The sequence below is a fragment of the Strongylocentrotus purpuratus genome, unplaced genomic scaffold (genome assembly GCF_000002235.5).
Source record: "Strongylocentrotus purpuratus isolate Spur 01 unplaced genomic scaffold, Spur_5.0 spur5_scaffold_6, whole genome shotgun sequence".
NCBI classification, from domain to species: Eukaryota; Metazoa; Echinodermata; class Echinoidea; order Camarodonta; family Strongylocentrotidae; genus Strongylocentrotus; species Strongylocentrotus purpuratus.
Window position 1 is genome coordinate 17,697,148 of NW_022145612.1, and position 15,243 is coordinate 17,712,390.

Consider the following 15,243-nt stretch of genomic DNA (forward strand, 5'->3'; position numbering starts at 1 on the left):
TTTCTCGCAAAAATACTGGAAACCCCCAAATCTTCAGCATCACCAGTTAGCTTCTACATACTACACTTTGAATAATTTGAAAAAAACGAAGAATAAATGAATTATTTCAAATAACAGAGTGGAATTCACACAACGCTTTAAAATGTTGACTAACAGCTGCTGATTGTAGAATTAGCTCATCATTTGTAATCTTTTGCAGACATCGTGAAATCTTACAGAATCTGCTATGCATCTATATACCCTTGAAATTAAAAAAAAAGTGCTTAAAATTCTTATGACTTTCACAAAAAATGTATATTTAATGCTCCTTTTTATCGAAACGAAAAATACAATGACTGTTGAAACATTAATTTACTTCACGTTGAATTTTTAATTTCCTATTCTGAATTGAGTGTTAAAGATTTTTCTTATTCTATTAACAATAGGATTTAAACGAATTATATATCATGATTAAAAAAGTGATAAAATAACCTTCATGCTTCTAAAAAATCTTGACAATAATTTCGAATTAACAAGAACAGAACAAAACACTTCATATTAAAATCTAAATTCAATTCCCCCGCAATAATCTACATGTATAGTACAACCTGTTTTCACACTTTCCTAATCAGTATTTAACATGTAAGATTATCACTAATCAAGCGTTTCATGCTCATGTCGTAGTTCAGTATTTCATGCCAATGATTCGATGAGGATAAATACAATTACCATGAAAGAAATGAAAAAGAAAACGAAAACAAAATCTGTGATGCATAAAAAAAGGAAAATGTGAATAATGAAAAATATTTAGCTCGATAGGATTATACAAAAAAATACGACTTCTTAATTATAGACATTATAGACCAAATGAGCATCTTAGATGATGAGTTTTACTGAATATATCATGCAAAGATAGCGTAATGTAGGCACTAAATAAACACAATTTTGAATACATTTGTTTTCTTTAGGGCGATATGATTCCCAGTCTAATGTACATTTTCGAAAAACTCCTTAGTTTTCAACACAGAAGTTATTTTGTTCTTATAATGGACCATTTTCTTCTTGTTGTCATACATTTTAATGCCGTCATACCTTTTATACCTACTTTGTGATCATTATCATGAATATAATTATAATTATTTACAAAATTTACAACCATGAAAATTGAGCGACGGTCCATGGTATTGCTCACACAGGGGCGCATCCAAGATTTATTAATTGGTAGGGGGGGGGGTTAACAATATTCTGAAAAATCAAGAAAAATGAGGAGCAATCTTTTTCTCGCGTATGTATGCCATTTAGAAAAAAGATTGATGCTTTCACTTCCTGATCCAGCACTTGGTCCTGCCGTATTCACATTTTTCACATAGACTACTCTCGTGTGGAGGTCCCCTTCGACCACCATCGTTTCCGTCGTCATCGATGTTCCTGCCGGCGAAGTCCGGATTGCGATATTTCCTCTCCCTGTGAATGAAGAGAGAATTATACTCATTGTTGTAATGTACTGTATCATCACCATTAAAAAATCAAGGATATTAATCAGTTTAAGTAATTATGTACTCACTGTTCGATTGCTTTGATGACCAGCTCTCTGAATACGAGATCACGAAAGGTTGGCTCGTTTTCACGGTCACATTTCTTGCATTTCTGTTTCCAGATCTGATTCAGAGAGAAGAAAGAAAATAATTAAAAAAAAGAGATAGATGGGGAGATACATTGTAGATGTGGAAAACAATGTCCATAAACCATCTTATATAGCCAGTCATAAATAACAAAGAGGGCGTGACGGTATCAAAGACAAAAATAGAAAGAGGAGGGAATCTTCTTCCGGGAGAAGGAACTTGATCTTTTATATTTTTATCATTCTTTGTCTCCCCCTCCCTCTCTCTTTCTCTCTCTCTCTCTCTCTCTCTCTCTTTCTCTCTCTCTCTCTTTTGTTAATCTCTCAATCCCCTCTCTCCATGCTCCCTCTTCACTCAAGACTTTCTGCCTCTTAAAATCAATGACAACATGAGCTCGGTGTTTGGTTATTGTTTTGTTTTTATTTTGTTTTCTATAAAAAGGGCGGGGGGGGGGGGTAATTGATTTGGGGAAGGAACTGCATCCCGTGTATAATCATGCACATAACAGTCGAATCGTACGACAATAATATATTATTGCTCCTACGAGAAAATAATGCTCCCCGGTCAATTTCATACACTAAATCAATTTCTATATGACATTGATTTAAGCACTGGACCAAACACTATACTAAACCCCTAACCATGACCCTATTCACATTGTTTCTTTATACAATTATATCTCGGAGCATTAATCGTCGCATAATGATGTCGTATCACTGACACTTACCCTGTTGACATTCTGCCTCTTCAAATCGATGACGACATGACCTTTATGGGTGCTCCACGTCCTGCGGCATGACGGGTTACAGCATTTCATATCAGCGAACCCCCTCACACCTTGCCTGGCACTTCTCTCTGGTATCTCTGACGGCATAATGCCCTCATCCTCCATCTCATCACGAATGATTTCGGAATAGTCCATGATTAGCTACATTTCAGCAAGGAGAGAACCATGTTCATTCAGTTGTATTTTGCATGTTTGTTTTTATTTTTCTGTGTACAGGGCAAAATATTGATGGTTTGTTTGTTTTATTTTCCGTGTAAAAGGTTTAGCTATAGGTTTGCATACATTATGAACAGCACAATTTAATATACAAATCATTATTAAAATATGGATAGATTACGCTATATTCAGAGCCAATTATATAACGGCTCTGTTCTTCATAAAGTTCAAAACACGGATAACCATGAAAACTGTAAGTATATAGTTGAGTAGACAGACATTGAAATAACATGATTCGCTTTAAAATATATAAATATATTAATTCGTCGCCGATGAATAAATTGATCGTATTGTGGCTCGATCACTAAGTTTTGAGAAAATCATTCCAACCGTACACCATTTTGAAAATAATGTTCTATACAATTTACACTACATAATCTAAATTAATTACAACGCCAACAAAAGAACTGAAAAGGGAACATCTTAAAATGAAACACAAACATGACTTTTACATCGAAAACAACGTAAAATCATCTCTGAATGTCAAAATATTAATTCAATACCATAAATATAGAATACCATACCTTAATTAGTGTGTTGTAAAAATATTTTTTGTAGACGAAACAATATCCAGCTCTTGTATTTGACAGGTCACAACAGCAATGATCAGAACGTTCCAATCGCATGGAGTGTGATACGATACGTCTCGAGACTGCTGCATAACAAACGAGGCCGTGCACAGTGAGTGGGGATTCCCCGGTGAACTGGTGGATAAAATAACAATAATTATCCAGGTCACAGTCATCAGCAATGAACAGAACACGCCAATCGTATAGAGACTGCATAACAAACAAGGCGGCGGGGATTCCCCGGTAATTAACGCCTATACTTTAGTATTTTAGGGATGTACAGACTGTTCTTATTGCGTTACAATTAAGGGCACAGTGAGTTTAAATAACAAATTATGTTCAGGAAGCTCACACACCCTTTTAAAGGATCATAATTATGAAGTAACATGCAGCGGTTTCTTTATAGTCATATAAGATTTTAATGTCACTGTCATCTATAAATGCCTTATACACGCAAGCAGAAAAAATATCGAAAAATATAAACTAAAGGGTGATTCCAGAACTCTATTGGACATCCCGAACAAATCATGTTTGAATTACGTTTATATTTCATAAATATTTCATAATTACACATAGGCCTATCAACAGATGATGGAAAAAGCTTTTGAAAGTGCTCAGGTTGAATTTTTGAAGTCTCTGCAATCACGACACGTTACAAGTTAATTTGTACCTTTAAGGAATAATACTAATTAGAGAAATAATCATATACGTTTACCACTGCATATTTCTATGCAGGCAGAATGCCATTGTGGAAGAGTTATTTTCATCGGAATTCAAGAAATCCAATGCCATAACCTATGCTTTACACACAAATTGCAGAATATGATGTGGTGTGTCTAATCATGGGTCCATGATGTTAACATGCCTCAGTCGTGGGTTGAATTTCCGGAAAATTGCGCAATACAATGTATATTTACATAATAAATGAATTATGGTGAGACAAAATGTGTCAAGTCCGAAGTGCAATCATGAGTTTTGTTATACATGCAGGTTGAATTGTATTTTGAAAGAAACTGACTAGAATCACGTTGAATTGTTCTTTGTGCACAAATGGTTTATTTGGAAAAGTAAATGTTTAACAAAAAAACTGGTGAAATTCAAGAACACTGTGGCGAATCTGAAGGCTATCCGGTGAAGAAAGCACATTTCTGGTGAAAAGGGGGCCACCTATACCAAGCGCAACCGCAAAGCGATTAAAAAAAAAAGACATTCTTACATAATATACCTTATATTTTATTTAATACATTATGAGGGCTGATCTCAAAAAGTTTTTCTTTACGTGGTCCAAGATACTGCTTGTGTGTGATAGTCTGAATATTACATTTTTGAGAGGGAGTAAAGCGAGCGAGCGAGCAAAACTTCAAAAAGATTGAGGTCACATTGCGGTCCGATTAGTTCTCATTAGATGAAATAAGCGAGCCTGGTAGGGTTTTAAGCAGGGGCGGCGGAGCGACTTTCAAAGTGGGGGCGGGCACCAACAAAAAAGGGCACATTCTTGAGGAAAAAAAGGGCACCTACAAAAGAAAATCTCAAAGTAAAAATATTCAATTTTAGACATACTTAGGTATGATTATACCTCTAAATCATGATTACATTATTAGGGATGTTTTCAATATTTTGTTTATCTTTATACTTATACACCATACAATACTGCTTAAGCCTCATACTATGGAGTTGTGTGTGGTCGTCTGAAATTCATTTGGAACCGAGCGAAGCGATATATAGGGAAATTTGTGAGGTCGCAGTCCGAAAAATGACAATTTATAAAAGAGGACAAACACAATACTAATGGGGTTAAAAGCACATTCTAATAACGGGAAATTAAAAAGACCTTTAACACAATTATATCTTCTTTAAATGCGGGCGAGCGTAGCGAGGGAGCTTTACGATGAGAGGAAAAGGGGACACTTATCGAAAGGGATAAGGCACTTATTTGAAAAGAAAAGGAGCATGTGTCAAAGGGTAATTATCATCGGTGGAAAAGGACACTTATGAGAATGGGAAATTGGCATAATTTTATCGACGGAAAAGGGGCACCCATCAGATTTTGATAGGGTCATTTATGCGAGGAGAAAAAGGCATTTATGAAAAGGGAATATCCCTTAATAGAAAGGAAAAGGGACACGTATCATTGTTAAAATGGAAATTATCAGAGATAAAAATGGACACAATATGCATTGGTTGAAAGAAAAGGGGCCCGATCAGATTGTAATAGGGGCATTTATCGGAGGTGACAGGCGGCTTTTTTTTAGAAGGGGTGAGTAACTCTCATTAAAAAGAAACAGAGGCGCATGTGAAAATAAACGGGGCACTTGTCATAGATAAAAAGGGGTAATTATGAGAAGGGGAAGAGGCACTAAGAAGAAAAAAGAGCATTTATTAGTCTAGAAAGGAAAAGGGACATGTGTCAAAATAAAAGTGGGCAGTTATTAGAGGTAAAAAGGACACTCATCACAGATGAAAAAAAATCGGAGCGCTTATCAGGAGGGGAAGGGGCACTTATCAGAGTAAAACGAGTATCTCTCGTGCAGATTTGCTAAGAGTTGCTAAGGAACATGGGAACTTGTCAAAGGAAAAGGGGTACGTTTTAAAAGTAAGGGGCACTTTGGGGATACTTGAACCCCCCCCCCCGAAGGCCACCTCTGGTTTCTAAGGACAAGTCCATTCCAAAAATAACTTACTTTCAATAGAAGCAGAAAAATAAGACAAACCAATCAAAAACAGTTTGAGCAAAATCGGATTACTAATAAGAAAGTTATGAATTTTTGATAAAGTATGTAAAACTATGGAACAATTAGAATCACACCACAAATTGGCAATATGGTAGGCTGTTTGTGACGCCATGTCCTCACTATTTAATGATTGCATTATATAGTTTAATCCCATTAAAATCCCTTTTTAGTTTTTATCCCCCAAAACTTGATTTCCCAATGCCTTTGCCCAGGTATATGATTTGTATTATATTGCGTGCATGACATTTCACAAAATCTTTTATGAACTTTGAAGAATTGATATTATTTTCTAAATATTGTTTAATTATTGATTGTTATATAATTGTTAATCAAAATTCACATTTTTCATGATTTAACTGGAAGAAATTACTCTATATTAGTGCATTCACACAAAACATATCACTATCAATCTAACTTGGATGAAAAATAAGATTCTCAGAATCAAATTTTTATCCCTGAGGGAGCGGGAAATCTATATTATCAATACAAATTAAAAAAATTGTGGAGGACATGACGTCACAGACTCATGAGCGAGTTGCCAATTTGTCTTATGATTTCCAAATTTTTCCAACGATTAAAAATTCATAACTTTCTTATAATAATGTTATCCGATTTTGCTCAAATCTTTTTTGATTGGTTTGTCTGATTTTTCTGTTTCTTTTAAAAGTAAGTTATTTTTTAAGTGGACTTGCAGTATGCACGATGAAAGACTGAATCAACCAGCAAAATCTCCTTGGTAATAAGATTTTTAAAAAAACAAAATATTTTATTGCTACTAGAATAATAACAAGGTACTGTTTCTCTCATTGGTCGCAGTCGTCGCACCTCTATTTTTGTTTGGTCTTCAATATTATCACGTCTATTTTGAGAGCAACCAGCCCCACAACTAGCTATCATGGGAATATTATATTGTCAAATATTTGATGAGCCATCATTATATGATTATATTATGACAACCAACATTTTAGAGTGGTTCCGCCCTTTCCATAACATTTCAAATCCGAAATACCATAGACGTATGAATAATGATTCTCGAAATTAAATAAAAGTAGCTCATAATCAGCTCAGCTAGCTCGGAGCTAGCTACTTGAAATGTCACGTAACACACGTTATAATAGGATCGGACGATGTCTTTCAGACCACTCACGTGTATTTCTCATGCGGTCGATACATTATTCAAAAGTGTACCTACTCTCTATGGCGTATCATCATGTTCATCAAATTTCATCAAATTGATTCTAAAATTGTGACAACTAATTTAAAATATTATTTTTTACCTTAATCATTGCTTTTTATAAAATATAAACATGATTATACTGGTCATATTTTATCGCTAGTCAATTACACAAAACATTTCTCATTCAAATTATACCCATGAATAATGGTAGAGTCCTAAAAGCCGGTATCAGCTGTGCGTTAGTTACCTTTGACCGAAACAGTAATCATACCACAGCGATCTAGGGTACAGTGATGTAACTTAGGATATTGTTAGCAGTAGTTCGGGACATAATATTCTCATTTCGCGATCCTTCTGAGCTGAAAATGGCGGCTGAATCCGTGCTAAATGATTTGCCAATCGTGGAGAATGCAACTGACGGTGGAATGGGGGCTTTTGAGGAAGGATGGAGGTACATGAATTCAAACTATTCCAGGTTTCAGATCTCAACGTACATGTCAGCATGCCTTCACATAGTAAGTTCATTTTTCTCATATTTTTAACGTGAACTGCACTGTTATGTTACTAGGCTATAATGTGTTCGTGTTAGTGTTAGGCCTACAGGACAGGACAGTGTTGGTGTTACATTTACATCACATATAATCAAAGTAAAACGAAGCAATGAAAACGTCATCACTGCATTAGGAATTGTGCATGTTGTTGAGTGAAGGTGTCGTGTCTGTTCTCAAATCTTTCTTTCTCTTTTTAGTTGTTATCTCTCACTTTCTCTCTCTGAATCTGATCTCTCTCTCTAAAGATTTTTTTTCTTCTCTCTCGGCCCTCTCGATCTCTCCCTCTCCTGCTGTTATTGTGTTAATGTTATGGAATTAAAGCTTGCTTCTAGATCTATATTCAAAGGGCAATCCCAGGGTGCTAGGATCTAGTTAGACCGAAAGCTTCAGTCTCTATAATCGTCGGTTGTTCCACTGAGACTACGTCTGGCTCCACTAGACCTCCGGTTATAGAGACAGAACGATCGCCTATGCCAGCCTATGTTGAACTTATTCCGCTAGATTTTAGCCGCTAGGCCCCTCCCACAAACTTGCCACGGCCGTATTGTTATGCCCCCAAAATCCCCCAAAATGTCATTTTACCTCGTTCATTTCCAATTTTAAATTAGGCCTAGGCTATAATACATCGGTTCCACTTACTAACTTCATTGATATAATCCGTTTAATGGTCCCTTTTAAGGAAATTATCGGTCAAAATCGACATCCATGTTGAAAATCTTGCAAGCCGTGTTAAACTCTCGCTGCCGTCAATCTCATCCTTTCTAGTCTACGCCGAAGGCAAAATGATTATGAAGGAAAAAACTGTGATAACGCCATTACGAACGTGTAGATGGCGCACAGTTTTTCCTTCATAATCATTTTGCCTTCGGCGTAGACTAGAAGGGATGAGATTGACGGCAGCGAGAGTTAAACACGGCTTGCAAGATTTTCAACATGGATGTCGATTTTGACCGATAATTTCCTTAAAAGGGACCATTAAACGGATTATATCAATGAAGTTAGTAAGTGGAACCGATGTATTATAGCCTAGGCCTAATTTAAAATTGGAAATGAACGAGGTAAAATGACATTTTGGGGGAATTTGGGGGCATAACAATACGGCCGTGGCAAGTTTGTGGGAGGGGCCTAGCGGCTAAAATCTAGCGGAATAAGTTCAACACAGGCTGGCATAGGCAGTCGTTCAGTCTCTATAACCGGAGGTCTAGTGGAGCCAGACGTAGTCTCAGTGGAACAACCGACGATTATAGAGACTGAAGCTTTCGGTCTAGGATCTAGTGTACTTCTGTATCCATTTTGAGTTCATTTAATGTATGAAAGCAGAAAAATAAGATAAACAGAATGGAAAAAGTTTGAATGATAAATCAGACCAATAAGAAAGCTATGAATGGTTGAAACATTAATGTTTATGTGAATCTCAAAAGTCAAGTTGGCAGTTTGGTCAGTGGATTGTGATGTAGTAGATCTGGCAAGTAACAGATAACTGTTCCGATCTTGTTTGTTGTGTTGAAAAATGTTGGTTTCTTTTTTTCTCCATTAAATGCATTCTTCCTTGAGGCAATCAAAATTTATCATGGATAGCATATTTTCATGGTTCATACTCAAAGGTCATCTAAAGAGAGTAGACCCTCCCAAGTCATACATGTACACCTTTTGAAAAATTGAAATTTTAGTAATTTTGTGTGTTGGAACAAAGGGGAAAGTTGTCCCCACTACATCACAGAGACATTACTGTCTCATCAACCATCAAATTAGAAGAGCCCATACCTACAGTGATTACAAATTTTTTGTATTTGTCAGCCCAAAAAAAAGTTAAAGAATTTTTTTTTTTTTTAAAGCAACCTTTCCTATGAAAAGGCCTATTTTATGAGAAAAACATTGTTTGATAGTGTTTTAATGAACAAAATAGCCCGGTTTTTTTTTTGGTCTAAGCCGAAGCCATGCTTGGTTATGTTTTTTTCTTTCTTTGAAAACGGATAAATAGAAATGTTAACCCAACTGAGCCTCTGAGGAGAAATTATCTAGAGAAGAGAAGTTTGGCTTACAGGCCTGAAATACATGCTATCAAAAATTGTGTATTATCATTGGTAAGTCAAATCAGTCTACTACCAATATGCCGTGATCTGTGTCATGTAACATGCATGGTCGCGTGTAAACTGTCTTTGTTTTTAAAGAAAAATGCTATAGGCTTGAGCTGCTTGGCTTATTCATGTGTTTAATCACACATTCCCCATTCAAGGCTCGGTTCTAACACCCTAGTTTGGTATTTTCTTAGAAATATTATGAAACCGAACAAACAGATAAAATCATCTTCCGATTATTCCATGTTTTGTATCTAAGCATTTATGCATCGTTAGTCGTTAGTCGTTACCATTACAATATGCCAAATCTTTTATCATGTCGATGCTTACCATATTCATCTATCTGTATTATCACAATTTCTTCTTTCTCCCTCTCATTCTGTGCAGGTTACCTACTTTCTCTTCTGCTCACCATCGTTCATCTTCCAGTTTTTCCGCTTCATGGACCGGTACAAGATACAGCAGGTATGTACCCCCAGTACCCCCTTGAAAAACATGTTGCTTATTATACTTATAAAGCACATATTACTGACATCATTGTTGGTGATAAACCTGAAAAGGAAACATGTTTTATGAAGTTACAAGCTTCTGCACAGCCTAGATTAATAAAATGGAAGAAGTTATATTTTGCTTGTTTGTTTGTTTGTTTGGTTGTTTTATTTCCTTATAAAAAGATGTCATGCATTCAGTAAAATAATAACAAATAGAATTATGAATTACAAGATAAAATAAACTTATTTGTACTAAAAATGAAAAGCACACTGGGAAGATAGTGGAAATGTGCTTATGGAAGTTATGTTCATGCTCCAATGGTGCCTTAGGCGATACACATTCAAAGGTATTCTTTTCAAGAGGGAGGCAAAAGCTTTTCATGAAGCACCTACATCTAGTTTTTGCAGCAAGTAATCGAAAATGCAAAAAAGAAAAATTCTTATCCTTGCTAGATTTGTGATCATGTACAGTAGGGGCATGTGTACCTTGTACCAACTACTATTGCTCATTAATGAAAAAAAAGAAACAAGTAAAATGTTTTAACTTAAAGTTTTACGTGCTTCATCTTCTTTTCAGGATAAACCGACCACATGGGACCAGGAATGGAAATGCTTCAAGCTTGTTATTGCCAACCAAGTGCTCATCCAGACACCATTCTTCTCAGGGGCCTACTTCTTCTGCCAATATATGAATATTCCATTTGACTATGAGTCCATGCCTGTTTGGTAAGTCCGTTGCTGAGGAAGCATTGCATTTAATTGAATGATGTTCACTGTTAACTCCTGGTAATACAGCTGTACATATGCACACTGCCTGGAGTTCCCAGTTTCGTGCATACCAGTAATTGAAGGATGTTCACTGTTAACTCCTGGTAATACAGTTGTACACATGCACACTGCCTGGAGTTCCCGGTTTTGTGCATACCAGTAGGTACATACTCTGGCCCTGAGCAGCGAAGGTGGGCAGATGCGCACAAATATTACTCCAACTGAACAGTTGACAAAATGCTGTACAACTACAAGGCATTGCTCCAATGGTTTATGTCTTCTAAACATCATTTGTTTTGAAGTAGTCTGAGCATCGTCTTTAACGACTTCTCATTGAACATCTAAAAAATGTTTCTTTTTCGAAGTTATCTAGGCCATATTAAAGAAGAACTATGACAGTACTTGTACATGTATGTGATCTCTTTTTCCCACATGCATCTTCTTGTTTAGGTATATGACGCTTGCCCACTGCTTTGGTAGTTTAGTGCTTGAGGATGCTTGGCATTACTTCCTTCATAGAGCTCTTCACCATAAAAGCATCTACAAGTACATCCACAAGATCCATCACAACTTCCAGGTGAGGAGAGTTTGTAGTTAGAAAACGGTGCATCCTATTCCTCACGTTTTCAGAGAAAATGGTTTAAACATCATGGAAAGACCCATGCATGCAGATTTAAGCTGTTGAACTGTTCCACAAAGTAGTTGTTAACAAGATTTTGCATACTCTTGGGTTTGCAACATTTAATTCTGCAGAGGTTTTATGAGCTTTTACAGACCTTAGTTATTATGATATTATCCTGGTCGTTTTAATGTGCGATAATATATTTGGGGGCTATTTTCTCTATAATTTTATGATATTTCCCATTTTGGAAAATAGGAAAAAATATGTTTAGGCAAAGGATTTAGAACAAAAGATAGTAAAATAGTTAAAATACCCAATGATTTCTGTACTGTTTTTCCCTATTTCTCAACTATTTTATTTTGACTCTGGTATAACTCTTGTGATTTCTCTGTTTCATACAGGCCCCTTTCGGCATGACGGCTGAATACGCTCATCCAATGGAGACTATGAGTAAGTTTAATGTTGTGAAAGATCTTTCTATTGCTATTCAATTTGAGTAATTGCCAATGACTACTTTTACTTCTAGATACACATGCACTTGTGAAATAGGAATCCATAGGAAATAAATTGGAAACAAATAGGAAATACATAGAAAATATATAGAAAGTGCATTTGAAATGAAGCATTGAAGTCTCCATTATGAAGCATACATCTTAATGGACCAAATGATATAAATACATTTAGTGTATAAAGATAGATTTGACAATATATCAGCAACATTGATGATGGCGATTTATAAGCAATTACCAATAAATTTGTTATGGTAAATTGTTTTCATTGTTGCAGAGTAAACCATCTTATTATCAAATCTAGTTTCAAAGCTAAAGTTATATTCAGTTTTCCCAAAATGCATGTTTGTAATAATCATAGCTCTTACTTTGTCTGATAATTATCATTATCGTTATCTGTAGGCTTAAGAAGTGAATGCTAGAAATAGGTAAATAATGTGGATCAGGCTTTGTAGATGTTCATTTTGCTAGTGCTCAGTCCGGTCAAGAACCTATGAATTGAACTTTGAAATGTCAATGTGCGTGTAGTTGCTTTTTTATCTGATACTTAGGGCTTGAGAAATAATGAGCAAAGGTAAGATGATTTTACTGTTGCCATATGGCCTGATCTCTTTTTGTGTCAATGACCTCCAAAGATTTAGAGGATATCAATAGCGAATTTCTTTTCTTAGATATTCACCCAATTCTTTTAATGGAGTATCAGTTTGAGTATAAATATTAATGAAAATTGTGTGCAAAAATTGAAGAAAAATGTAAAAAAAATATGTAAGAGGCAACATGTGATTGGTATTAAACAAGCATAAAATTCATCAAACATGTTTGAATGAGGAAAATAATGCAATCAAATCACTGTTTTTCTGTACAGTTCTGGGAATGGGTTTCATGTGGGGTATGCTCCTCTTCTGCGATCACTTGATTTTCTTATGGTGCTGGATGTGTGTCCGTCTGATCGAAACCATCGATGTCCACTCCGGATACGACTTCCCCATCAATCCACTTCACGTCATCCCATTCTATGGAGGTAAGAATAGAAAATATAATCACAACCATCCATAAATTAATACTCGTAGTAATAATTATATGTAATAAGAAGGAGAATAGTGGGCTCCTGTATAACACTCATGTCTGTCCTGGCACTTCAGGCTTATTGCCCCAAGCTTTAGTAGGGCTGTTAAGGCGTCCAAGCATTTTAAGGAAATATGTTGTGGCAGGTAGCCAGGTACCCATTGATTTCAGCATGATGAATTGTAAATGTAGATTAATGTCTTGCCAAAGGAGTTTAGTGCAGCAGCTAGGATTTCAAGCCTTGTACCTTGAGGTTCATGGTCTGGTGACTTATCTACTAGACCACAACATGTCTATTATTTGAAGAGCATGCTTCAAGGATACAACCAGCATGGCTGAATCCGTCAGGATGAAAGAGCATGTCCTCACCCACCCCTTTTCACCCTCTGCGAAGAATAAGGAAAAGGGGGAAGGGACATGAAAAAAAAATATGTCTCACTTTGTTTATGCTCTTATCCTTATCCCGCCTGTAAAAATAAAAGAACAAAAAGGAAAGACAAATTCAGTGAGTCTGTCTGAAGGACCAGCAGTATTTAGTGAAATCATTTATGAGGCTAAGCAACAGTGAATCAGCCCCTGCAAATGTTTTTGTGTATGTTATAACTCAAACTGTAATGAAGAGATCAGTAACCTTGTTAATTGAGTGTTCAAGAAGGAAGACACTGCAAAATATTTAGGTATTTAGATCAGATAAACCGTCTAGAATTATTGACATTCATCCATTTATAAACATTCCTCATACATGCTTATTTTCATTCTTAGACTAATTTTAGTTTCTTTTTAGATATGTTACTCACATATGCCAATTGTTTTGATATTTGTATGAATAGTTATCTTATATTGTAGTCACAATATTATATCTCAAATATTTGTTTTCTATTCAACCACCTCCCAGGTGCGAGGTTCCATGACTTCCATCACAAGAATTTCAACGGTAACTACTCCTCTACATTCACCTGGTGGGACAAGATCTTTGGTACAGACATGCAGTACAAGGATTATTACGCCAAACTACAAGATCAGAAGACTGAAAAGAAAGCCAACTAAACAATGTGAACCTTCAAACAAAGCACCCCCAGCTGGAGACGCAATTTCTATGATGAAAGGAAGTTTCCTCAAGCAAGGTTGTCCTTTGAGGAATGAACTGAAGAAAGTTGGAAGATTCTGTACTTTTTCAAATGATAAGAACAAAAGCATGTGAAAACCCTGCTTATGATGAAAAAGTAGCTAATCTGGTAGTAGATTCATTAAATCTTTTAAAATGATGTATGTTCTCATCATTGTAACTAACCATAGCACACTTGTAAGCAATCCACCTGTATATGTATGTGTTTTTTCCAACAATACACATAACTAAGCAATGTCCTACTCGGAAAGAAACCATATTTGTTGGAATGGAATTTGAGGAGTCAGTAGAAAAAAGAATATTGGAGCAAAATGATAATTATTTATTCCATGTTGGTGGTTATTGAGTAAAATAAGCGGCACAATAGATGTTGAACTTGCATTAGATTTCTTACGAGTTACGCCATATCATCTGTTTGTAGCCGGAAGGGTGTTAAAGGGAGATGGATGTCGGTTTCCATGTGCAGAAGGTCATTATTTGCAGACACTGGACTTGATGGAAATACCATTAACAGGTGTACAAGTTTCGCACACAGCAAACCCGTGGTCCCATCAAGAAATACCCCTAGTCTCTGAGAGCGTCTTTGGGTGAGGAAAATGTAAGATAATAACTTAAAGATTTTAGAGGATGGGTGGAAAATGCAGAGCATTACATAAGGCCTGTTGGTCATAAAACTGAAGGCTAGTCTTGGTGATTGACAACACCCGCTATTTGGTATACACCCGAATGGTGTTTAATTCACCATGAGAGACCACTACTATGTGTCTTTAACTTGTATACTTTCACTCAGAGTTACATGTATTGTCCTTCTGTCTCTGAACGTACACTTTTAACACCCTTCTTGCTGTGAACAGATGATAGGTGCTCTATCGCATCACTTTTCATTGATGTGTTTGTATTTTGTGTGTGAATTGACCCAGGTACAGAATTTATTATTCAAGTTATTATTTA

At 35.9% G+C, this 15,243-nt stretch overlaps 2 protein-coding genes across 2 annotated transcripts; one reads left to right on the forward strand and one right to left on the reverse strand.

Annotated features, from left to right (window-relative positions):
* Positions 1-1,272: 1,272 nt before the first annotated feature.
* LOC100889128 lies at positions 1,273-3,287 on the reverse strand. Its single transcript, XM_011680193.2, has 4 exons — positions 3,129-3,287; positions 2,329-2,529; positions 1,544-1,638; positions 1,273-1,443 (listed from the first exon to the last, which is right to left on the reverse strand). The coding sequence occupies exons 1-4, from the start codon at positions 3,228-3,230 to the stop codon at positions 1,299-1,301; spliced, it is 543 nt and encodes a 180-aa protein (XP_011678495.1). The 5' UTR covers positions 3,231-3,287; the 3' UTR covers positions 1,273-1,298.
* A 4,160-nt stretch (positions 3,288-7,447) lies between these two features.
* On the forward strand, positions 7,448-14,213 carry LOC582397 (C-4 methylsterol oxidase-like). Its single transcript, NM_001242669.1, is given in 7 exon segments — positions 7,448-7,597; positions 10,099-10,176; positions 10,780-10,928; positions 11,421-11,547; positions 11,994-12,042; positions 12,967-13,122; positions 14,062-14,213. Coding segments are annotated over 7 exon segments (861 nt in total).
* Positions 14,214-15,243: the final 1,030 nt, after the last annotated feature.